This window comes from Poecilia reticulata, chromosome 22, assembly GCF_904066995.2.
Source record: "Poecilia reticulata chromosome 22, P_reticulata-male-v2, whole genome shotgun sequence".
Lineage (NCBI taxonomy): Eukaryota > Metazoa > Chordata > Actinopteri > Cyprinodontiformes > Poeciliidae > Poecilia > Poecilia reticulata.
In genome coordinates this window covers 16,927,902-16,953,982 of record NC_088851.1, presented here as the reverse complement: position 1 = coordinate 16,953,982, position 26,081 = coordinate 16,927,902, and the positions used below count along the sequence as shown (strand labels likewise).

Below are 26,081 nucleotides of genomic sequence, written 5' to 3'. Positions count from 1 at the left end.
ATTTTCATACAAGTTTTCCTGCTCTGCTCAACCGGCGTAAAGAGACGTGGAGGGCGTCCTCTTGAAGCGCAGTGGGTTAGAGGTTTGAACATTGTGAATGTGTGTTAGCGTTGATCTACTACAGACAGACTTGTTTCCTCTCCAAGCCCTCACATGCCAAAATCCCATCACCTTCTCACCTTCCGCATATTCTCAAGCACACAACTCCCCATCTTGTTTTTTCCCCCCATAGATCCATATAACAGTCCAGCCAGCAGCAGATGTGGCCTTAATTTTCTCCTGTAATGAATGTGTCTCCTTGCCCTCCATACCTGCTGTGAAGGCTTCTCCAGAATTGGTCCTCTGGACTGAGGTTATGGGCCCTGGAAATAAGCTTTTCTTCTCCCCCCCCCACCCCCCCCCATCTGCAGCCCCCTCCAGGTCGCCCTCTGGGAGGCCCCGGGCTCCATGAGCCCAGGCCAGGCCTCCAATCTCCTGGGCCGTGACTGGGAATCAATCACTGAAGTTGGCTGAAATCATGAGGGGAGGGTTGGGGGCCGATCAATGAGAGGCTCCAGGCTTGTGGGAAGCTTGATGCATGGCCTGGCTGCACATGCACACCTCTGACTCACAGGGAACTCCACCATTTACTCCCATTATTACTGAGCCCCAGGCCATGTTTACGGTGGACCATATGAATAACATATGACTGGGAAACTGCAGTTATTTAGACTTCATTACATCTCAACATGGATATCTCAGTCTCAGTTGGAATAAATGAAAAGAGCTTTTTATCAGCCACAATGTGATTGTAGCAGTGTGATCACACAGTGAATTGAGCCTTTCAGCATGAATGCCCTGTTGACTTTTCTCGTTCATGTTTTATTGAAAGACAGATTTTGCAGAGTTGCACAGAGGAATCAGCTGTTGTGATAGGAGTCATATGATTTTCAGCTTGAATGGTGAACTGCACAATTGGCAATTAAAAAATTGGATGTTTCACTGATCAGGACATGGACCATCACTAAGCAACATCAGGTCAAGATGGCAACACAATTAAATGTGAATGCTGTTCCAGAAGATTGACAATTAGCTAAGTACATTTGATAATGTTAAGGGAAGTTGTCGGAAGTGGGTGTCTGCACCTGTTATGGATTTAGGCTGAGAGAAAGCAAGAGAGAGCAAGACTTGAGCAGGTAACAAGAAGGCTGAAAGGAACATGGGAACATTGTTCTGTTTTATTCTTTTGAGGTCTCTGTTTCTCTCTGTCATTGAAGATGTTGGGTTGGAAATGTTTGCAAACTCTTGAAATATCAAAGTTGCAACAATGATCTGTATTTTTAAGGGTGTACACACAGAGATTGTTGTTTTAGTATTACCAGAAAGCTAAATGTTAACATTAGATTCCACAGTCAACCTAAACTGTCAGCTCCATAAACTTTTTTTTTAATTTTTTAAAAATAGTAAATTTAAAATAAAAATGAAATATAGAACATGTCTTTGATTTATTCAAGATGTGTGAGAGAGAGTGTGTGTGTCTTAAATAATTCAATAATAAAGCAAAACAAAGTAAAGCAAAGCTGCTGTTTTTAATCTATCCCAGCTTTAAACCTGTGTTTGCCAGAAAACATACTGCATTTGAAAAGGTTGGAAGAGTTTTGGAAATCATATAATTCTGAACTGCTAACTTATGGATCTACATTCACTCGAGAGTAAACATGGAAGCCTATGTTTTAACAGCAAAAGAGCAAAAGACGGGTCAAAATATATGTTCCTGCTTCTTGTCCATTAAACGAACCACACTGGCAGCCTCTGGTTGCAGACAATGCTCCAAGGCACAGCACCCAGCAATCTTTTTTGAACCTACTCTATATAATTCAGAGTTAAATATATTCAAGATTTACTCAGGAATGTGCAGCTTCGATTTCCTGTGGAGAAGCATTTCTTCCCGCAGTGCTTCTAACTTTGTGATAGAAAATAGGAGCTTACCTGTAACAGGTAGGTAGAAAACAAATGTGAGCCAACTGTGTTTGTGTGTGCAAAAACAAGAAATTGGTACTCTGACAAACTGTAAATGCGCAGCATGTCTGTGAACGTCTGCCAGTATGAGTAAAACATGTACTGTGCGAGTGCGAGTGCGTGTGTGAGATCAGTGTGTACCATCTGTGTCCAGATGTTGCGTAGAGAGCAGGCTGTGTGGACAGCCAGGCTGTTGGCAGGCCTTCTGACAGGCCTGTGTTCCTTATTGATAGAGGGATCACAGAGACAGAAGAGTCAGTCGTGCTTAGCTGGACCACAATATTGTCCTCTCTGCTGTTATTCATCTCTGCCAGCCCGGGAGAAAATGGGATGTTCTGAGCCAAGTCTGTAGCTGTCAGATCTGGGCCAAATAAAGAGCTGAGCAGGTTTCAAACATTTGGAAAACAGCTAAAGGAACGTTTGATTTGTCATCCAGATGCAGACAGATTACCATATGTAATTTCTCACAAAGTCATTTCAAAACAGAGGAACCTAAAGTCCAAGTTCACTGGGGCGAATGGCAGAGAACATGTTGGTGAAGTGGTTAAACTAGTTTCTGAGTGATTTAAAAAAAAGAAAAAAAAGAACAAAAAAAGTTTTTGTGGGAGAGTTTTCTAGATCCAGTGTTTTATATGTGCTTTTTTTCCCCAAACCAAAATAAACTTAAAGACTTTTGGATAAATCTTAAACTAAAAAGCATTTCGGTGGATAAAATAAATAAAGAAAATAACTAAGAGTTTGTCTTTCCCTTTGACTTTTATGAAAGACATCTGTGGGCTGCTTTGCTTCCACTGCTGCCTCGCCAAACTGTCTCCTGACCCCAGATCCTGTATCATCTTTTTTAACAGACTCCATCCAGGGTTATGGAGCTGGGCCGACATTTATAGAGGGTAGAGCCTTTTCTAAGAGCTTTGATCCAGCAGGTTCTATTGCCTATAGCTTTGCAGGGGTCACTCATGAAAAGCATTGTGGCCAGAAGTGTTTTAAACTAAGCCTCATTTATGAGGACTCATTAGGTGCTGTGTGTGTCTCTGTTAAAGCTGCCAGTGGTGTATTTTTTGTTTATTAAACAAATTTGCACTGACAATTAAAGCACAGGCGGGTAATGGAGTAAGGCTTCCTGCAGCAGAATTTAACAAAGTGCAATGTTTTTAAAAGCAATTTGAAGAAAAACAAAAAAATATATATGTATTTGACATCACAGGAGGCACATGAGTTGAACTTTATTAGCTGGGATTGGAAAAAATAACCTTGAATAGGAATGTTATTAAAATCTAGAAAAAAGCACCTTTTTTTCTTTTTTTTTTTTGCTTGGAGTAAAGTTGGGTCAATGCAACGAAAGTGCCAGAAGAATCAAATTGATCAGCTTGTGTTAGCAAAGTCCTTGAAGGATGAATTTGCCTGAAAAACAGGCATAAAAACATGGAACAAACTAGAGGACTTCACACAGTACAAAGTGTTAAAAAGCACACTATAAAACAAAAAAATGATAAAACTGTTTTGTGTGTATTTGAGCATCAGCCGGCATTTTGAAGGAGGTATTTTACTAAACACGAAAGAGAAAAAAACAAGAAAATTACCAATAAATGTTCTCAGAATAACTATAACAAGTTGCTTTATGCCTTGTGTGATGTCATCAAAGTGTGTGGAGGTTTGTATTTTGAATGGTAGATTTGATGTTAATTAAATATCGACTTACAACAAAAATAGCAAAAACAGAAAGCTGACCATCGCCTGTTGCTCCATACGAGAGAAAGAATTTCTGAAGTGAGTTTAATTGATTTCACAGAAAGGTCTGGCTAGTAGCTTTAAAGCTATCTTCTCTAAGAGAGTGTTTGAGATAAAGCCCAAAAAATGAAAAGCAAGTACAACAAAACTGCAACTCTGTGGAGGCCAAATCCAAAATTTCATCAGGCTATATAATAGCTCTCATTTCTGTCATCTCTTTTTCATCAAACCCCACTTTCCTGTATACAAATTATTCATGCCAACAGCTAAATGTATTCATACCATTCTGTTTACTTTATTACCACACTTTTATTTGGCTCTTTTTTTCCACACATTTGTTTACAAGAATAAAAGCCTACTCTGACAGAATTATCCCCTCTTCACAACAAAAAATAAATCACAGCGCTTGCATACACATCATTCACACACAAAGAGCGCAGCTAAATTATAGATGGCCTCTCTCTCCCCAAATATGCATTTCATTAGCATTTCCTTCGCCTGTTGTTTTCCTTTTTTTTTTTTTCCTTCTTGAATGCCTGCACACGCGACCCACTGAAGCTCATGCGGGAGTGTGTGTCAGTGTGTGTGTGTGTGTGTGACAGCAGAATGGGAGCAGACTTGCAGCAAAGCAGGACGTGTCCTCTTTCCCAAGCCTAATTTAGGATTCAATTACAATACTCTTTAGAAAGCGTCGACTTCACAATTAATTATTTTAAGATTAGCCTGACACTAATGGGCCGGCCACTGATGCCAGCTAGAGTGAAACTGGACAGTCAGTCAGTTTAAAAGATATATATACCGTTTACAGTCTCTTCTTCTCTCTACCTTCTATATGAGGAAAGAAGAAACGGATCTTCCATCAGCTCTCCATGTCTTAGACCTTCCTTTGTCCTGACCTCTCTTTTAAGTCCGTCCGCCCTCCCCGCCCCGTTACTTTGTGTTGCACTCTGATCTCATTGTCGCTTCTCATGCAACCAATACAGCTTCAGGACTGAGGGCTGCATTTTACAAGCCACCAGAGCCTTCCTCCACATCCTCATGCAGCCTCCCCAGAAAACCGAAAGCGGATGAGCCCGGCAGCAAAGTCCAGGGCGCTCAAATGAATGCACGCATACACGTCCGTCTGTCACCACGGCTACCTGCTGTAAACCAACAAATGTGGCACCCCCCTTTCCATCTGAAGTGACTGGACCCTAGCGAAGCATTCTTACTCCCACTTTGCCTCCAATGCTGCTGTGGCTGCTTTTCCTCCCACTAGCACACCCAAACAATCTTGTTTTTTATTTTTTTTTTCTCATTTCAGAAATGAATGTCATCATCCATCCCCTTTTCTCCCTATGTTATTTCTCCCACCATCTCCTCCAGGCAAAACTCAACTGAACCCCCTCTCCCCCCCCGTTTCTGTTTATTTAAATATTTGATATGCAAGCAGTCAGGAAATAAATGTCAGAAGAGGAAAAGGGAATGAATATGAGGGATGTGGGGAACAAGGCCATTACTGGTAATGATTTCTATTATATACACCGCCCTCAAAGCGTTATATCCCCCTCCCACACACACACACGCACACACACACACAGCACCACTATACAGACGTGAGTCTCAATATGTTGAAGCAACAGGGACTGTAGATGCGGCGGTGTCTTAAAAGTCTGAACAGGCATGCAGGTAGAGGCAGCTGCACAAATGCAACTACACACTTGTTCAGCCAGCGATATAGAAAATAAGCCTTCCCATGCACAACTGACTTCTAATATTTTGTAAACTCCTGAAGTCGTCCGTTTAGCAGGGATTGCAATTTCAGTGGATTTGAAAGAAGCAGCACTTTGACAAAAACTTTAAAAAAAAATCTTAACAAATGCGTTCTCTCTCCCTGAAAGTACAATTTCTAACGTAACTATTAAAGTAAGAGCGCAACTGTGTGTTCCCAAGCAAATTGAATATTGCTTTGGTGAAGTGCAAGAATTTCCATGTAGTTTCATGTTGTAGCGATCGAGGAGGATGCGCTGTGTTGCAGGGCAGCAGTCTCTGAAACAGGATTTGCAAAAGTCTGATCAAATGTTTTTGTTTAGTCCCTTGAACATTTTGAAAATTCATGATAAAAAAGATTTCTTTCATAACAATGAAAAATATTATGTCTCTCCACTACTGAACTCTGCTTTTTTTTCTTGAAAATAATGTCAGCTTGAGAAATTTATTTGTACACTAGTGTGATGTGCTGCCAAATTTGACCTAAAATGAAACACATGGTTTATGTATTTGTATAAAATTTGATTTCTATTATATAGCTCTTTGTATTATGTTTTTATAAAATCAATTATATTTCATTTATCTTTTTTATTTTACCCTTTGTATGACATTGTGCCATTCATTGTAGTAATATTGAATTAAATAAAGCATGTTGTAACACATGTCAAATCTTTTGTTGTACGATACCATCTTGTATCGTACTGCATATTTAGTCATTTTGAATCGTGTCATGCATTGCGTGTTTGCATGCAGGGTAAATCAAAAGCGAGAAAAAGGAGGAGAGAAAAGTAGAAAAAAGAGAAAGTACACAACCATACTTTCTCACAGAACACCCTTGAATTTCACCTTGATGATGAGATGCTGAAAACTAGCAGATCAGCACAAAAAAAAATCCCTAATTAAGAACAAAAATACAATGTTCATTAGCACATACAGATATACGGGCTTGGCCTTTTGGGGCCTTTTTATTCTCAGACCTAACAAACTCCCCGGCCTAACTAAAGGGCGGCAGAAGAGGAAAGTGGCATCACATCAGGAGTCAAAAGTCAAAGTGAGGTGTTGCCGGCATTTGACCTCATCACCTCTAATTGACCAAACATGCTGGATCCCCATGAGATGTTTTCCATCTGTCACCAGGCAAAAGTGTCTGCAAGGATACAGTGATTCTGCATCCTTGCATTATCTTTCTGATAATGAGCACACACGTCTTGCACAATCTCATACAAATACACATTGTTTCATGACTTTTAGAGGTAAACTTCCTTCACACACAAGCTCCCTGCTCCCCTATGCTCCCTCCAAAGTCCAGGTCAGGGTGCCCTCCAGAGCGCTTCACCATCTCCGCTGTTAATTACCACTAATTGGCCCTACTCGCCCCCTCCCCTCTTTGTTATAATGGAACCATTCATCTTTACTACTTAATGAGTAGGAACTGTAGTCACCCATCAAGGTCAACCACAACTAGCATCCAAAAGACAGAACGACATAAGCTTGGAAACACTCGAAGGAAGGTTGCTCTAGCCGTTAAAACACAAAGGAGAGAAACATAAAGTTGAAACAATTTCCACACATGACTTGGCTTTTTATTTATTTATCTTTTTTATGTGGCCGATGTGTTAAAAAAAGAAGTTGAGAAATGCCTAGAAGCTGTGTGAGTCTGCAGTGCCCGACCAAAAAAAAAAAAACAAAACCACAACACAGGCAGGGAGTTTCCAAAGACGCACTAATTAAAATATGAGTTATGTGAGCGAAAACAATGGCTTTCTCAGAATAATGCTGACCGTTGAAGTCAGACTGAGCTGCAAATACACAAAATGCTTTTCCAAAAAAAGAAAAAGAAAGAAAGAAAGAAAGAAAAAAAACAAGCACTGAGAGTTTTCTTATCTGGCTTGGGCGCACACGTTATTATCAAAACAATCACCCCGACTGTCGGCACAGATTCCAGCCTCAGCGGGTGAGAGGGCAACATGTTAGCATGTCTCAACCACCATCAAACATCTAATTAACACCGAATGTTTTAAATATTAGACCAGCGGCTGCTTTGTGTTCATTTCTGTGGTGATTCTAAAAAAACAGATCAAAAATAGTTACTGCTGGAAAGACTGACTTAAATAAACAACCACCGAATTACTGAAACACTACTAGGTTTATTTAGCATCTCTGGAAAAGATGTGTAAAAAGCCCTATAATAAATTCAATTTTTATTGCATTGAGAAACGTCTAACCTTTAGCTGCAGTATATTTATTCAGTGGGAAAAATCTTTTTCTCTCTGCTCTCTTCAACTCACACATGTTTTCTGTGGGATTTAGGTCTGAGAACAGAGGAAGTCCTCCTTGTTTGTGTCTGGTGAAGCTTAGCTATGTTGATTTTGCCATATGTTTTGAATAATCATGCACCAATGACAACCTAATTTCAGCTGTCTGATAAAGGCTACCAGGTTAGTAAAGTCTGGCATTTAAAGGTTGTATGATGAAAGGCTCTCTAACAAGGTTCATTTTGGATGAGAAACAGGCCCAAATCATCATGGATTCCCCACCGTGCTAAATAATGGGTATGGCTTATTTTCCACATATTTTTCACACACCCCTTTCTATGTTCTTTTCAAGTTTACAACTGCACATAGGTTATAAATGTATAATTTCATGGCTTATTTAGTTTATAAAGTCAACTGTTTACAGACTCTGTTCCACCTGGTTTTGCTTATTTGTTTGGTCTGCGGCAGACAATCTAAGAAAACAAACTCTACGTCTTTTAAAGTAGATCACAAAGCTCTGGTGTGAAAGTGCCTCTAGTCTCATCTTACGGAAGTTCCCAGATTCAGTTAAAGTCCCGGTAGGATTTAACTAATTCCACGTTTATGTGTTTGATACGATGACAGAAGAGTTTTCTTTCTTCTTTTTTTTTTTTTTTTACTGCTTGGCATGTCAATAGTGTCTGTTTGTTTTGGAGACTTATTCATGCCATTCTTTCCAGCAGTTCACCAACGGTGAACTTTGAAGATTTTTTTTTTTTCTTCTACCTTCCCTGCACACTTAGTGTGGTGCCAAGATAAACTTGGATCCATTTTGGTGGCCAGTGGTTAAAAGAAATGTGTCACATCATATTCATAGTTGAGAAATAGAAAAAGAAGAATTACAACGTTGTGGTTCCTAAAAATGAAGTAAATGTTAAAAGTACAAATTTAAAAAGGAACTCTGTGATATTTATTTTAATGTGATCTTTAGAGTTACCAGAGATTGGGCCAGCAGCAGTTATTTTCTGAGGAACAACTTTTTTTTTGTTGCAATTTAAAAAAAAAAATCCAAATAAAAGAGACATTTAGGATTTTTTTTTGTGTGTTAAATTATCCTACCATAAGAGTTTATTTTGAGGCTTTACAAACATCCCGAACATGAGTGCCACTAAGTCTGTCTGTGTCAGGTCAGAAATGACTATATCTTGCATCTTACTGCACGAGCAAGGAAAAATGTAGGTCAATACCTTAAGCCGACACTTTAGCAGGTGTCTTACGCAGAGAACTTTTCATTTGGTTTCACACAGCGCTGCAGAGGCAAGAAGAGCAGGCACGTGCTCCAGCAGAGCTGTGGCGATCAGCTCAGCAAGGGTACGTTTGTGAAAGGGAAGGTCTTCTATGGATTATGTTAATGTGGTATTCCACACTCCCCTCTGGCATGTGTCTGACATTACAGTAACCTTTGCATGTTTAGCCAACAGTAACAATGGATGTTCATTGAGCAGGGAGGGGGAAGCTCACACAGCGAGGAACACACGGGCCCGAGATTAAACGTGCACAGCAAACATCTGCCCCCGCCATCCGCATTGATATTCTTTGGAAGAATTAATATCCTAAAGAAATAAGACATTTATGCTTCAAAATAAAGTTCACTCATGTTGTCAGTGTCTGTTCCAGTTCATCCGGTTTCTGCCAAAGGAGTGGCTGGAATGTTGAGTAGTTGTCTGGCGGTGTCACTAGAAATAAGAGCTGTATCGAGAATAAATTTTGTATTTAAAACACCCTCCGCAACAAACTGCATTCTAATGTAACCTCAAATCCCGCACTCAATATCTCCAGTAAAAGCTGTGAAATATGCATGCATGTTTCCGTTTTTGCATATGTCCTTGCAGAGAAGAGGATGTGGTGTCAAGTTGTTTCCAAAATTCTTGAGTTAAAATTTATCTAAATGATGCATCTTTCAGCCAGAAGTGACCGCCACTGTCCTGTTGTGACCACTGGCTATAAATTTAGAAAATACACACCACACACACACACACACACACACACACACACACACACACACACACACACACACACACACACACACACGCACGCACGCACACACACACACACACACACACACACACACACACACTGCAACTCTGGTGGATTTGGAAAGGGTTTGGTGGGGAGTTGTAAAGAGTGACAAGAGAATGTTGTGGGTAAGAAAAATATATGGCTTGTCATAAAGATATATGCATGGACAGTATGATGCTCATGCTATGAAAACATTAAGTAAAAAAAAAAACAGAAACTAGTTCTACCGTATTAACACAATGATATTTGCAGCTGTAAGCCTTTTTGTTGTCTTTTAAACACCTGCTCCTTCTTTTCCACTCCTCTCAATGAGACAGAAAACAGGCGTAAGAGGATTACCGCAGCAAAGTACAAGTGCAGTGATTATTTGATATGCAAAGATTGTGTGAGGTCATCTGAGGTGCCTACGCTCCCTACCTGAGCGCCTAGTCTGCAGCAGAACGAAGGAAGAAGGCAGTCAAAATTTCTCCCTCTCTTACAAGATAGACAATATGGCTGGTGTAAAAAAAAATAATTATACAAGCATCAATCATCACTCTTATTAATGTAACGCTGTTTTAAAATAATACGTCAGTCTAGCAACTGACTCCAGACTAACTAACTGAGCAGGTCATAACCCTGTATCAGTTTGTTGCACTAGTCACTCTGTTGGAAACAGAGTAATAAAATTGTATGTCATTTTGTTCAAGTATATGTTCAAATAAACAAAGATTTTTTCTATTTTTAAAAAACTGTAACATACCTTTATTTATTATGTTATTTATTTTTACCTCAGCAGCATCCTAGCTTTTCAGTTTTATATAAAAGCAATTACATTATGTCAATCATTTTTGCTTTTCATTTGTTTGTGGGAATATCATGCAGCAGAGGTATTTTTACATCAATGTTATGCCATAAAAATTTCATTTTTATGACATGATAAAAATTGGATTTTTCTCTTAACCAGCTTCATAATATGGTTATGAAGTTAAAGCCAGCATAGAAATTTGCTAATAAATTACACAAGACAAAAAAAAAAATCTATTTATGTGAAAACAAAACTAACATTACAGAAACTACTTACTAAAAAAGAAAAATTATGATTAAAATAACAATCAGATATTTTGCTCAATCTTTATTTTTGTGTCTTTTCACTTCACGAATTCCATACAGCATCTCACTGGCAGTATATGGTACCTTTTGTTTTTCATAGCCTATGACTATGACTGCCATGACTGCAACGATTATGATCAACTCAAACAGCAAGAGCTGCCAAAGTACACAGCTTAGCAGGATTCCTTGTGCTGTAGAAGCTGGCGATGATGCTCATGGGTATTTCATAGGTTTGTTTCTTAAGGTATGGCATTCGCAAAGTTACAGGAGTGAGGAATTTGCACTACACTAAATTTAACATTTTTCTCCAAATCATAAAAACACTGTTTATGGGACTATGTTATCTGTATTCTATTCGATGACATTTTCCGCTACAATTATGGAAATACTTGTTACTTATTACAAAGGAAGCAAAGAAACAGTAAGCAGAGGCAGAAGAATGTTTCGTTAGCACCTCAGAGATCAGTATGGCTTAGTATATTAATGTTTGATAGGGTATGCTTGCTGTCTAAATACCTCTGAACTGACTACCGCTCCCTTGGGAGACTTGGCAAGTTGTTGGGAGCCTGAGGAGAAATGGAGAACAAGGTGTATTTAAAGAAAAATCTGGAAAAAGCAGAAAGATTTGAAGTGAGAACATAATTTAAGAGTATAGTTGTCTCCCACACTTCATAAGAAGAAAAGATTAAATGTAAAAAAAAAAGTGTATTTATTACTTGGACTTAGGAACTCCACATGGCTAATTAGCATTTGTGAAGGTCAGAAGGGGGCTAGTTGTGGGGTTGCAGGAGGTAAAGGGCACCACCACTTGGCCTCATGCCCGCACAACCTTACACACACACAACCACCCCGACATACTGTGTGTGTTCCAAGACCAAAAGCCCAAATACTTTTTCTTCCTCATGTCGCTGACAAGGTTGAAGTGGGGAAGCTCCAGAGGGAGAGGACTTTAACTGCAATGACATTTGCCAGAGTTCTCTCCCTGATTTACTTTTCTCCCTTTTCTGTCTCTGTAAAGTCATTCAGTCAAATTCCTCAGAAATATGCATCGCTCTGTGTGACTCAGGTCAAATATGCCTTTATTTCTAGATTTCCAAATAATAACTGCTTACAAAAGTCTCTACAAATGTGTGTTTAAAAAAATAAACATAGTCCACAATATATGGCTGTTGAAAGACTATGGGTACCTGACCGCACCAACTTTAACCATGTCTTTCTGGACATGATGGCTATCTGATCCAACATCGGCATCAGGGTGTAATACTGATGCCATTCCTGGATCTTTCTTTGGATTGGGGACATTAATCCGTCCACCTAAGTTCTTTGTTGATGGATTTCCTATTTTGGCAATTTTTACAATAGAGGTTAGAAGTGAGCGATATGAACTTAAAGTTTTATCACGATATTTTGAGGAACTTTATTGTGATAACAATAAAAGTGACAATAAGAATTATTTATTACTTATTTTTTAGGTAACTGTAAGACTCACTGTGTATCACAGCAATCATAGCCCCACAAACACAATTAATGCTCTTAAAAAACATTCACACTTGTAATGCACTTCTTTAAGACACCAGTCATGTAAAGAACTATTATTTGTATCACTAAGCTGCACAGCAACTTTATTTTCAAATTTATTGGTAATTATTGATGCTTTTATTGAAGAAAGTAGAGAAGCTAGTATAACTACCAATCTCGACAGGAAAGAGAGTTTTGAGGGGGTTTAAACATCAATTAGAATTTATTGTGAGAACAATAAATCAAAATGTGTCATTATAAGAAATTAATCACGATAAATGATAAACAATATGATAAATATCTACCCCTAATAGAGGTTTAAACTTAGAGATAAAAATTAGCTGCAAACTTAAACAATTAAAAACATGGTATTCTCAAAATTTGCATTTTAACACGCTTTTTATAAATACTTAATAATGTCATGTTAGCAAAATTACCCAATGCTTAAGCACACACGCAGAACATGTCCCAGAATGTTGTGTCAAACTATTACTTATGCTCTACCATTTAGTTTCTCTCTTCATTTTCCATCCATGTGCTCAAATCTCATATAAAAATCAATTTAGTTGTACATCATTTTATGATAATTTAGTATTACACCCTCCATTAATGTTGGTTGTTATTCCTCCTTTAGGTCAGTTGACTTTAATGATCTATGGCCCCTGATCAAACCAAAGCAACTCTGGGGGCTGTCTTGCATGTAAATATTAATTATTAAAACCACGATCAAAGGTTCTTACAGTAGGCTCTAAAAAATTTGCATCATCCATTTTGGATGGGGACAAACTGAGGCATGATCAGAATAAAGTGTCCTGCAAGAAGGCAGCTCAAATGCACACCTCAAAATGTTGGGTACGAAACATCCAGAACTACCCCAGATACAATATGAAGAAGAGGCAAAATGACCTGAACTCCACAGAGTAGAGGCTCCAGCAGACATGGAGAGGTCTTAAAAGAAACTTTGTTTTGTCTTGAGGCCTGTTTTCATCTCGAGACGGCAAGAACACGGCGAGAAATGCTAGTCCAGAACTCCAGAAACCTATGCCAGCAGAAAAAACGCAGCTACCACATTTCTACTTTTCGACATTAACCACACCCGCTTTAAATTTTGAGTCAATCATATAATAGTTGTGGGACCACTGGGGAGGAATTTGCTGCCAGGAACAAGCTGAAAGAAACTCACAAATCACAGTTCCCAGAAAGGAACGATGTTTTTTTTTTTCTTGCAGCACTGGGAGAGAGTGAAAATGTCTTTGTTCTTGGAGAGCAAGTAGAGATCTTTATTGAGCTTTCAATCTCTATTTGCCATGAAGCATATAGGTCTTGACGATGTTGCCAGCTTGTTGGAAGACTCTCGCTTAAAGGTAAAAAATATTTACGATACAGAAGGTGCTGTTACAGGAAGCACAGCTAACTGCTGGCGCATACAGGCAGTGACAAAAACACTAGCAGCCAGTTGGTGGCACAAAAATTACAGAAGGTAAACAATGAAGCAGCTTTGTTTTTTTTTTTTTTAAATACTATGTGGAGAGATCTGCTGTTTTCCAAGAGTGGACAATAAATCTTAGAACACGAAGCTGATGATAATCATTTCATTTTTGCTTTTCCTTCTTCTTCTCCTCCTCTGATTACAGAGTGCATTATCGCCCTCTATAGGCTGTCGTGGAAACGGTAAAACTTAAAGTGGAATGTGGTTGTCCAGCTAAGCCAAAAGTAGTATGGACAATGGCGGATGCTTGTCCAAGTGTGTCACATTCATGGAAATGGCAAAGTATGTTAAAGCCTCAACTATCAGGGCTTTTGTAACTTATTCATATTAACTTATACAATGCCATGACCTAAAATTATTGTTGAAATACAAGCAAAATATAAAAATATCAGAAAAAGAAAATATATACATTTAGATATCAACATCTCAGAATATCTACCCTTAATAAATAAATATATAGTTAAATGACTCACAGAAATAATTGACACATACATACCATAAGTGATCAACAAGACTAGAAAACCACATAATCAAAAGTTAAATCTCCCATATGAACCATAATTGCTGCTCCTCAAAATTGCTTTGTTTTCTGTTTTTCTGCTGCCTCCCTCACATCCACAGTTCAGATAAGACGGAGCTGAGAAACAGCTGACACAAAATCAACACCCGCTCGAAGTAATTAAACTCTCTCTTCAGGGCATTTACACACTAACATTTGACTCCAGGGCAAGTAATGAGAGCACAGTGTAGTAAGACATATGAAAAAAGAATATTTTATTAGTCAGCTAATAATACACACGCTTAAATCCAGTAATATAACTGACCTGGTATTTTACTTGTTTTAAAAATCTGAATTAATTGGTGTTTTGTGGAATGCACAGGCAGATCAGGGATAACCCCGGTCTGCCAATTACCTACACGGCTTCCCTGTTTCATCCACTCAGATGAAAAATGCTGCATGGGGCCTTATCGGACACAACAGAGCAAATTAAAAAAATTCACTCCACCGCTAATCACCACAGCGCTGTCTGGCCAAGACTGAGATGTAAACAAAACAGAAAAAAAAATAAACAAACGACTGATAGGAGGAGGCAGGGAAAGCCGGTCTGCTTCATGCTGACAACGGAGGCTTCGGTGCGCTCGCTCTGGCACAGGCTATATAGAAGAGATGCACCGAGACAGAAAATCTGAAGGAAAGAGTAAGACATTTGATGACCAGACATCGTGGGCTGTCCATCTGATGCAGAACATGATCCATAAATTAAATTCCCGCATCCACGGTCAGGCACATCACTATGCACGAGGCTCCCTGAGATAGCTGCATAATACAAAGTGACATTGATGCATCGCTCCCATTATAAAGTCTTTGTTCATATCACACTAATAATTCATAAGACAGAAATGTAAACAGTGTGCGCTGCAGAGCACTGCGAGCAGGGATCATTTCAAGGTAAGCACATTACCAAGAATGGGATTGGGTCTAGTCTTTGATATAGAGCTCCACTGAGCTTTGATTTCAATTCTACCCGCAAAACACTAAACAAAATAGTGATAAATTAGAGGGAATCATAGATGCTCATTCATTTTTATTTTATTGGGTCAGATTTTCAAAGAGCTGCTGTTGTAATTATTGAAGCAACAACACTATTTCTCTCTCATTAGTCTCTCATTATTATCTGCTAATTACTTTTACTGTTTTCTAGCTCTGATTAGTTTATAACAGACAGACGCTTATTATAAGGAGTGTTTCGTTGATGATGTGAGCTGAAATAAGTCATTAGGGTTGCACATATGGTTTCGCTGCTACATACTGTAGGTGAACGCTGCAAGTGAGAGAAACAAAATGGAAAAAGAGAATCAAAGTACTCTGATTTAAAGCTAAGCTACAAAGCTATTTTCTGAGGATGCATAAACAAAGGATTAAGCAAATGAAGAAAGGAGGTGCAGAATGGCAACAAAAAAAAAGGCAAGAAGCCAGCTCTACCTGTATTTAGAAAGAAATTCTGCCCCCTATCAGATCCAATTAATATCAGCTAGTTTGTTCCTAATTGATCTGCTATAAAAAGGTATCCCATTACCAGGTGATTACACAAAAAAGGATCTTATGATAGATTAAACCACAGAGCTCTGTGAAGACCTTGGCAACTTTATTGGAGCCAATTATACTGATGGCATGATGGCATTGGTGGAAGATGTATTTCTAAACTTCTGATTTGGGCCCTTAATTCAGCAGCTGAAAGAACATCCCTTTCAACAATAAACCAGCGACAACAAGGTATTGCTTACAAAATTTCTGACAGGAAAGTCAAGATAATAGTCAGAAGAGTTTGGTGAGAATTTCAGAAAGACCTGGAATTAGAATAAACAATAAGTAGTACACTTAACCCATGTTAATGGTCAACATGCAAGACTCCACTCCACTGGTAGAAAAAAAAAAAAGGTACGTCGTGAAAACTTGTTCAACGATGGCTGCAGAATGTTTGGACAGGCCAATAAAATACTTGGAGAATCTAGTCAAGTCACATGAGAATACAACTGACATGTTTGATGTTACTGCACAATATTTGGAGGAAGAATGGCACTGCGCGTAACTCTACACAACAACATATTAATTAAGTATGGATAGAATCTGAAAATGAAACAATGACTGTATGGATAAATGACAACTAGTTTCTAACTACAGCAGGCATCTTGAAGAAGTCTTTACCAACAAACTGGTCTGAAGCAATTAGACAATGTATTTTAATAAGCGTATTCAATACTAAATTCTTGTGTCGTTTCACTTTGATGCATTTAATTTGCATTCCTTTGCATTTGTGTCAATAGTGCCATCAGGAACATTTCCACAGAGAAAATTTTGACATGTTCAATACTTATTTTTCCCCTGCGCATCTTTGTCAAATACGCCATCCACAGCTAAGGTGGGTTCCTGCAGGACAAACAAACACAGCAGTTCGGTTTCCATTCTGTTGAGTGGCCACAGGAGCACGTGCATAGGCGGCGAGGGGGGCGAGGGAGGGCGGTGGTGTAAATGAGGGACGCTTGTTTTGCTCACAGCAAGCTCCTGTGGAGAGGTAGTGGGGAGGGAAATTGAATTTGAAAACAATTGGGGGGAGGAGGGCGTCAACAGGTGACAGACTTTGAGCTTTGACCAAATTTGCTCTGAAGTGAAGCGCAGCCGTATCAGTGTGCCAATTTGGAACCAGTATTATGCACTACATCGCTCTGCTTTTTTACACATAGCCTGTCAGCAGCGTACAGGAGAACAGTGCTCCTGCTCCTGACATGAATTAAACATAGGGATGTTTGGAGCGCAGATATACTGCTCCTGGAATGTTGCAGGAGTTAGGAAAGAAAACAGCACCTTATGCTAAAGAGGGGGAAAAAAAACTAAAGCACCAACTCCTCTGAAGGGTAGGTTTCCTTTAATTATCCACACCAGAAACTGAAGCTGGAAACTGCGTTAACACCGTTTCTGAGCATCTCGACAGACAGAATCAGCCGCTAATAATCATAACGCGAAAAGAGTTGGACTACGCTACGTTACATGGAATAATTTTATACAATCAATGGAACAGCAAACCCGCCCACGCTTAAAGCATTCACCTCATTTTCTCAGCACCCAACACAAATTGCCTTTGATTGAAACAATGTAGGCTAATGAACTACTTTTGTTTCCACTGGAGGCAGACAGTATAAGCTGCGCTCAGCCTCCTTGCCCTCCAGCTGCCCAGATGTGCCATCCAGCAGCGCACATAATTCGCTGCAACAAAAACAACTGCAGTGAAATGGCTCTTCGTAAGAAGGACATTGCCCAGTTTTGCTTCAGATTTCCAAACTGGCATTGGCCCCACTAAGATTTTCTGTCCCCCATTCCCAATCAAATGGACTTACATGCATGGTATATATTTTTTTGGATGCATTTAGGAGAGAAAATAACAAGCTTTGTTGAGTTGCAAAATGTAAGCATTTATCTGTTTACCCAGTCCCTCCTGGCCCCACCCACATATAACAGTATGATCACATATTTAGGTAAGAAACAAATCGAGCTACAGTATTTTGAAATCATTTAATGCTAAATTTAAAAAAAAGCATGTTGTGACATATAAAATTATTTGAACTGTGACGTATAAGTACAAGAAAACAAATTATATAGTAATTTAATTTATATTAAACTACTACTACTTTAATTTATTTTTAAATCAGAGTTAGATTTCAAATGGCTATGGAAACATACCTAAAAGAATCAAGAAAACCTGATTTTTTTTTTTCATAGTGTGCCACTCAGTGAAGCTCAGTGGTGGCACCATCTGACCACCCATGACAAAACTTTTTGGAGACACCCCTGTGAACTGGCAGCTCCAGCAGCCTTAAGTTTGGGAGATGTGAAGCCGTCCACATCCCAAAACAAAGCTGCGTCATTTGACACTACTTTAAACTGCCATAAAATTAGAAAATATGTAACTTAAAACTGTGATGCCACAACAACAACATCAATAATCTACAAAATTGCCCAGGAAGTATACTTTAAGTGTGTGTAACATGATATAATATAAATACAATAAAAATGTGTTAGTCAGTCTGTTCTAACAGTCAGGAATTCCCAGTTTGCAAGATATTCAGCCAGATGGATGGAAGTCTCACTGGAGAAGATCTCCACATCTGACATAGATGCTAGGTCACAGGGAGCGGTTTAAGCAGCTTAATTACAGATGAGAATGAGAAAAATAGAGATTTATTGTAATTGATATCAATAATGCAACTCTGAACCGTGAAACTGATTAAAAAGAGAGAATCCTTAGAAATTAACATGAATAACTACGTTTAAAAAAAAAACAAAAGAATACTACAACTACATACGTATTTGGAAATAACATAAATCATTCATCGTGAAACAATCTAATTGAAATATAAGCAGAAAATGCAACATCACAAACGCGTAATGGCAAAATCCTGCAAGAGTCCCGTTTTTCTCCTCAACACACTCTGCCTAGTGGGACCACTGGGAGCCAATCAGATGGCAGGCTGGATGTCAACTCTGAGAGCTTTAACACAGTTTACCACCACTATTCAAATTGTGAGCAGAGCTGCATGGGAATAAACCGAGCAGCGTGGATGCGCTCCTGCTCCACACGGGGGAAAAGCGCACGGAGAGCGGACGGACGGTCCTTAAGCGGGAGCGGTTTCAAATGAGCTTATCGAAACAGGGAAGAAGAAAAAAAAGAAAGTATTGTAAAACACATTTGACTCTGAATCGTTTTCGTTTCTACAGAACTATCGCATTTTGTTCCGCGGGCGCTTTCAGCGGAACACGTCGTCAGCGGGGGCGTTTCGCAACGTGTCTGACAAACACGTCGGCAGAGTTTCTACATCTGTGCGCTAAAACTGCAATAATACGACAGCTAACGTGAGAACCAAATAATTGTGTAAGCATGAAGCTATGATTGCTTAAGAGCAAAATCAGCGTCTCCCTTTTTGTCTTTCACACCGACCCCATTTTGGTTGTAAAGCTGAAAGCTGAAGAACAGTAAAAAGTCAAAACATTGAACGGTTAAAAAGGTAATAAAATACATATTTAACTAAAACCTGCAACTTTGGAACAAACTGCCCGTGACTGTTTTCATAGTAGCTCACCAAGGCGCACCTCAACTCCCAGAACTCACCTGTGTTCTGCCGAGGCCCTGCCCTCCGCTGCCTGCATTCATTGAAAGCGGGTGGTTCCTCTGCTGCCCTCCCCAATGGCCAGTGCTGGCTCCATATTGGGAGCCCACGTCTTTCCCCAAAGCCATGCCCGCCTGCTGCTGAGGCGTCGGGCCGCCGTAGTCCTGATAAGCACCTCCGTAACCCCGCATCATCGGGCTGGGGGACGTGAGCAGTTGATTGAGGGTTGGCGTGGCCCCTGAGGGCCCCTGTTGCTGCTGTGTTTGCCCCGCGTACCTCTGAAACCCACCCGAAACAGGGGACTTGCCGTGGGTCGCAGAGGAGTTGCTGCCCATCATCATGTTGCCAGGCTGCCTGCATCCGGAGGAGCCAATCATCCCGTAGGCCCCTCCGCCGTAGCCCGCCCGGTACGCTGGGTACTGGCCGTACTGGCTGTTGTGGTACCCCCCTTCATTGGAGTCCTGAGTTACCCCCATTCCACTGCTTTGTTGTTGCTGCCCGCCATGCTGATCGTAACACGGCCTTGAAGTGTAATAGCTGTTATTAAACTCAGAGTTGTTAGTAGGGGGACCCAAGTTGGAGTGTTCAAACCTGGAGCCCATCATCCTCTCCGTGGGTTTACAGGTGAGGTCCCCCTCACCTTTCCCCGGGCCGTGCTGCTGCTGGGACTCCTCCTGCCCCACCAACAGGTTCTCCTTACCACCGTGCTGCTGGTGGTCCACACTTCTGTCCCCCCGGGCGGGCTGCCCGTTGTTGCTGTTGTTACTTTGTCGCTGCTGATGTGGCGCAAACTGGCCGAACTGCGGCGGCGGCGGCTGCTGCTGTTGAGGTTGAGGCGCATCTCCGCTCCCCGCACATTTCAGCTTGTGGTTCGCGATCAGAGCCGCTTCCATCGGGGAAGTGTTTGAGTTTGACGCCGAGAGGTTAATCCCGGTCTTGTCGTGGCCGTCCGGAGCTTTGTGCGCCGCGGAAGTTGAATGGACCATGCTGCCGAGCTCGCCTCGGCGGTGATGGTCTACATTATTCAGAGTTCCATCGCCGGCACCCAGCATCTGTCCGCTCCGCTGCGCGGTCCCTGCTCCTCCACCTCCTCCTCCGGATTTCCCCGAATTGAGCTCCGGAGCCAAAGTGCCGGATAATTTCTTATTTTTATTATTAGTTCTGGTCGGAGCCGATGCCACTTGCGCAGCCATGGTCACTCCAACATCTCAGCGCGCAGTGACAGCAAGCCCCGACCAGCCTTGCGCACAGAAAATGACAACAGGGGAAGGGGAGAAACACAATCTGAGCGCTGAAAAAAAAAAAACAATACCAAAAGAAGTCTCTTTTTTTTCTTTCTATAACGAAGGTTTTGCTGTGGTGAAATGGCGAGGCTTCATGTTGAAAGTTTTTCTGCCAGCTTTGAACGAAACTTTTTCTTCTTCTTCCACCCCTCTCCGCCTCTCCTCCATCCCCGGTTCTCTGTAATGTGTAGCAGCGTCTCCCGGAGCCTTGTGGCCCAGCATGGCGTGAGAGAGAGCGGGCTCCACCAGCTTATCCACCTCCAGGGCTCCGGCGCGCTTCATATGGAAAACCTGGACTGGAGTAGTGAATCATTACGCACTAAATATATGCTTTCATTTCGTCTCCGCACCACTTTCAATGGTGCATTTTTAAAAAAAAAAACGTAACATTAAGATAAAAACGTGTGATTTAAAATACGCTTAGTTTAATAGTGTAATTTTAAGGTTTTAACAGTTTTATTAGGACCATATGGAGTCAAGCGGTTGTTATCGCCTCTTCATCTGAGGCGCACTTTATGTTTTCACATCTTAAGTGGCTGGTTGTGTTTTGCAAAATTACGCACCAACATCGCTTTAACCTCCGCACTCACCCAAATAAACATAAATAAACGCCAATGCGAAGTTTTTGCGCGTCACCACTCCATTATCCAGATCTGCTTTTACCTCCCCTCTCCCGCTCCTCTGTCCCTCGGCTCAAGCCGGTTTCTCTGCAGCTCCTACAGCAGCGGTCGGACAAGCAACCGAGAGGTGTGCAATCAAGCTGCCATCAGAATAAGAATGTAATTACGCCTCGTAGCATATGTAAAGCTGCAGAATTCCAGCTTTCCCTCCACAACACTTTGCAATCGCGTCACTGCAGCTATGCAAATTTCAGCGCAATAGAACAAACAAGCACAGATGCAATAATCAGAAATCCAGACAATCACTTCAAATATTCAAGGCTATTTGATTAGGCTAGATGGAATGAGATCTGCCAATTTACAATGGCGCTGCTAAAGGAGGGCCACGGGGGGCAATAGTCCTTTTATAGATACAACATATTTTTAATAACATTTGTTTAGAACTTATCAGCTTTAAATAATGAGAAACTGGAGCCAAGATTGCATAAAGGGATCTGCAAGGGCGGGTCCTTGTATGGAGAGCGTTAGTTGGAGGTTTTTACAGGTCATTGACACCCACCACATGCAGAGAAACCTACAACGGTCACGGCTAAAGCAGCTGGCTATATATACTGCTGTGTACCAGTATCTTAGTGGAAAGTTAAGTGAAAGGAAAACATCTGGTAGAAAATAGTGGACAAGAGACGGAGAAAATCAGTCTTGAGTGTTAAAGAAAACTCCATTAAAAACTTCAGAATTCATAAGGTGTAGTCTCAGGGTGGAGTCAGTGCTGTGTGTTTCACCACATCCAGGACATTTATTTATCATCTCCATTGAATTCCTGTCCTTTATCTGCTCTAGCATACAGTTGTGGGATAATATAACTTCCGAAATGTTTTAAATTTAAATTTGAGTGTGAGACCTATTAGTTATCACTCCCACATCCACGCCCCATTAGGCGCCTTTTGTAAAACTTCCTGGGAACACCCCTGTCACAATACATTGAAATGTAAGAATGGAATTGTAATAAGAATGGATCTTCAAGCTAATCCTCAGATGAGCCTTATTTAAACAGATGACTGCATTCCTCAATTTCCCCTCATAAGATTCTCACTTTTTTTTTTAAAAAAGAGAGACTTGTCTGAACATCTAATAGAAAAAAATAACCGCGGGCGGCAGTGTTAGACCACACAAAACCAAAGTCTACAAGATATTCTATCCCATCAATAGTATTTCAAACATGAATGTAAAATAGTGCTTAGTAAAGAAGCCAGGGTGTCTGTTGGGACTTGAATGAGCAGAGGGTCCGCTTTGATGAGATCAGATGCATTTGATCAACAGAGGGAGCTGCAGATGAAAGAGTGGAGGGAGGCGGTGAGGGTAGGAAGAGAGGGGTCGTTTTAAGGGGGGTAGAGGAGAGTTGTGCTGAGGATGCCGTGATAATTATGATTAGTGGCTGTGGCTGGAAGAAATGTGAGAAGAAGATCATTCTGCCAGTGGTGGAGGTAAAATAGATTACCATTATTGACATGATGATTATGGGCTGAGGTAGTGACGATCAAATCATTCTTGCTTCATGTCACAATTTAGTTTCTTTATAGGAGTTTTGTGTTGGATGAGTCACAAGAAATCATGTCCACGACAATGGGAAGACCCCTGCTGGAGAAACTGTGTGATTACAAGCAGAGCTTTAAAAAAGATAGAGCATAAAACACATTTTTAGGTGTTAAGATTCCCATCTTACATCTTGCTTGTCTAATTTATCGCTTTCGCCCCCCACCCTCCCCTCCGCCGCCCATACAGATATATATTTTGGAAGTAAGAGCAAATCAAAGTGCTCCACTTTGATTGGAGCACTTCCAATCAAAGTGCTGTAGGACCTAACGAAAACCAAAAATAGGGCTGAACATAAAGACATTAAAAAATATAAGTGAAGATGAAAGAAATAATAAAATTATAAAATATGATTGCATATAAATTACAATTATATGATAAAAACAGTGACATAAAAAAAAAACGAATAAAAGGATGAAATAAACTAATGTTTATTATCCTTCTCTTAAAAACAACTAGCATCTGTCTTTGTGGTTTAAATTTATCTGTACATATTTAACAAGCTCTATTTTCACTTGGTTGCATTTCTTTGGTAGCTATTTCTTAAAATGAAAAAAAAAAGTATTTTACATTATTAGTAACTTTTACTGGAAACAGCGTCATTGAGTCACTGGGGACTATACAAGCTTCTTCATCCTTGGTGTTTCAGCAGGAGAAAGCTAAAATGGGAAAGCATGCTTTTTTTATTTTGGTTTTGCATCACCTAGATATAAATATCAAATTTATATTACTACGCAGCATCAAGAAGCTTAATCCCACTTTTCCAAATAGAACTGACTCACCAGAGACAAATAAACAAGAATGACAACCCTGGAAACCTTTCCCAGCTGCATACCTTTATGAGCCCATATGGCACAAAATAAAAGCAATAACACTGTTATGGTCCAACTACAGACTCTATGGTGTTCACTGGCCCAGCCTACAGCATCAACATACCAGATGGCTGTTTAACTATAGGGCACGCCATGAAGACATCACATTAACAGCCTATTTACATGTGATTGTGAAGAAGAAACCACACAGGTGATGGAAAATGACACCAGCGCTTCACTAAATGACTGCTTTTGTTGGTTAAGAGCTAAAGTATAGACATTTAAGTCTGATCCACACAATGTACACATGACATATCTGGTTCCCATCAGCCCCCCCAGATCAAAGACTCAGCCCTGATTTGCTGGAGCTACGCTAACGCTAACAGTAAGGGGACCTGGGGCATTAGCATATTCTATGATGGCGCCAAGCTTTTTCAAGCCGTTGCCTCGGCTGCAGCTCTGGGTGTGCCGCGCTGTGGCTTTGCAGCTCTAATTTCCCCTTTCTCGTTCATTAAAAAAAGCCCACTGTTCTCCTATTAATTCGCAGACACACTGATGTGTTTGAAAGCTGGGGATGTGTGCGCGATGTGCGCGTTTGTGTGTTTGGGAAGGAGGGAGGTGGAGGAGGGCAATGGCTCAGCGCATTTGCATTTATGTTTAATTTATAACCTTCAGGGGCCCCCTGATGCAGCAAGATTGAAACAATAACTCCAGACAAACACAGGGAAGAGTGGAGGAGGAGCCTGAGGAGGGTGGATGGAATTAAAAATATACAGATACGAGATGGTATGCACTTTGGAAATGTGTGTCTGTACACTAAGGATGCTGTTGCGGTGTGTGAGGCTTTCATGTGCATTTCTATGAGAATTGGTATTACTCATCTGCATCAAGGAGTATTTGAGATGCACACACACATACCCACACGCACACACGTGCTGACAGAGAGGCAGAGGTCTCCAATCCACGAGGGGATAACATGCCACGGTGAGTGTCTGTCAGGAGCAGAGCTGGAGCCTGTTCTGGGGGAGTCTGCAGGGATCTCCCCCTTTGCAGCACAGCAGACAGTAGCAGCAGCACAAGCTTGGCCAAGCACAGAAAGTGGGTCAATCCAAAACACACACACGCACACACACACACGCACGCACGCATGCACAAACAGGCCCGGATACACACACGCTCAGCTTAGATATATGCGGCCTCTAATGTCAAAGAGTGGGCGTGTTTGTAAGAAAATAAAGAATGCACAGATGAATGTGTTCATGGGAGAAAGCATAGCAGTTTACTTTGCATTAGTGATGTTAGAGGGGGTGGTGAGTGAAGGGAGGCTTATTTGAGATGGAGGTTAGATGGCTGCTCAGTAGAGGAGAGGAGGTGCAGCTGAGACAAAACGTAGCCAGTCATTGTAAGCATACCGTGTGGAAGTGCATCAAATTGATCCATAGTCTTTTCATTTCAGGCTTGGGTAAATAACAGCATTTGCATTGATCATTCTACACAACCAGGCAACAATGGTCTTGGGTAACTTGGGTGATTTGGTGTGTGTGTGTGTGTGTGTGTGCGTGTGTGTGCGTGTGTGTGCGTGTGTGTGTGTGTGTGTGTGTGTCTGTGTGTGTGTGTGTGTAAATGTGCCTGCTAGCAAAACACATCTCTTATTTCGCTACTGTTCCTTGCGGAGTCGAGGGCCTCAGCAGAGCCCTACAGACGGCTATGATGGATAAAATGTTTTCAACAACACTTCAGAAGAGTGGATGCCATTGTGTCCGCCTATATACCGAAACACAGAATCACAGAATTCCCAGGACGCCGCATGCTCTATTTATGTGTTATGAAAAACATGACTCAAAAGAAAATCGGAAAACAGCCCTGCTCCACTTTCACTGTCAGCTATCATGTGAAGTGTGAAGAGGAGGAAGAGGATGAGAGTGAGAAACAGGGGGAAAGAAGAGTAGACGGTTTTTTTTTTAATCCACAGATCCTTTCCTGATAGTGACAGGGGACTGGGCTCTCAGAAACCCCTCAACCCTGCATCCCTCCATCCCTTCCCCCCCCCCACCTCTGATGCCTGTCACTGCTACCCTCTCTCTCCCTTCTCCTCCCGACTGAAGGAGTGTGTGAAGTGTCCCCCGAGAGGCACTGACTCAAAGACGGTATTTACAAGATCCACACTGAGCCCACTTTTAACTGCCTGTGAAGAACTTCTCCCGCCGCCTTTGATGTGCCAACCT

At 40.9% G+C, this 26,081-nt stretch overlaps 1 protein-coding gene across 5 annotated transcripts in view; it reads right to left on the bottom strand.

Moving 5' to 3' along the window:
- The window catches only part of LOC103458589 (AT-rich interactive domain-containing protein 1B-like), a 198,636-nt gene extending 177,453 nt beyond the window's left edge, over positions 1-21,183 (bottom strand). For 3 of the 5 annotated variants that reach the window (XM_017302537.2, XM_017302538.2, XM_017302536.2), the window contains exon 1: positions 19,551-21,183. In XM_017302537.2, the coding sequence (XP_017158026.1) occupies positions 19,551-20,741 (1,191 nt within the window). In that variant the 5' untranslated portion in view covers positions 20,742-21,183. The remainder of the gene's footprint in view (positions 1-19,550) is intronic. The other 2 variants (XM_008399505.3, XM_008399506.3) reach the window with 2 other exon arrangements.
- Positions 21,184-26,081: the final 4,898 nt, after the last annotated feature.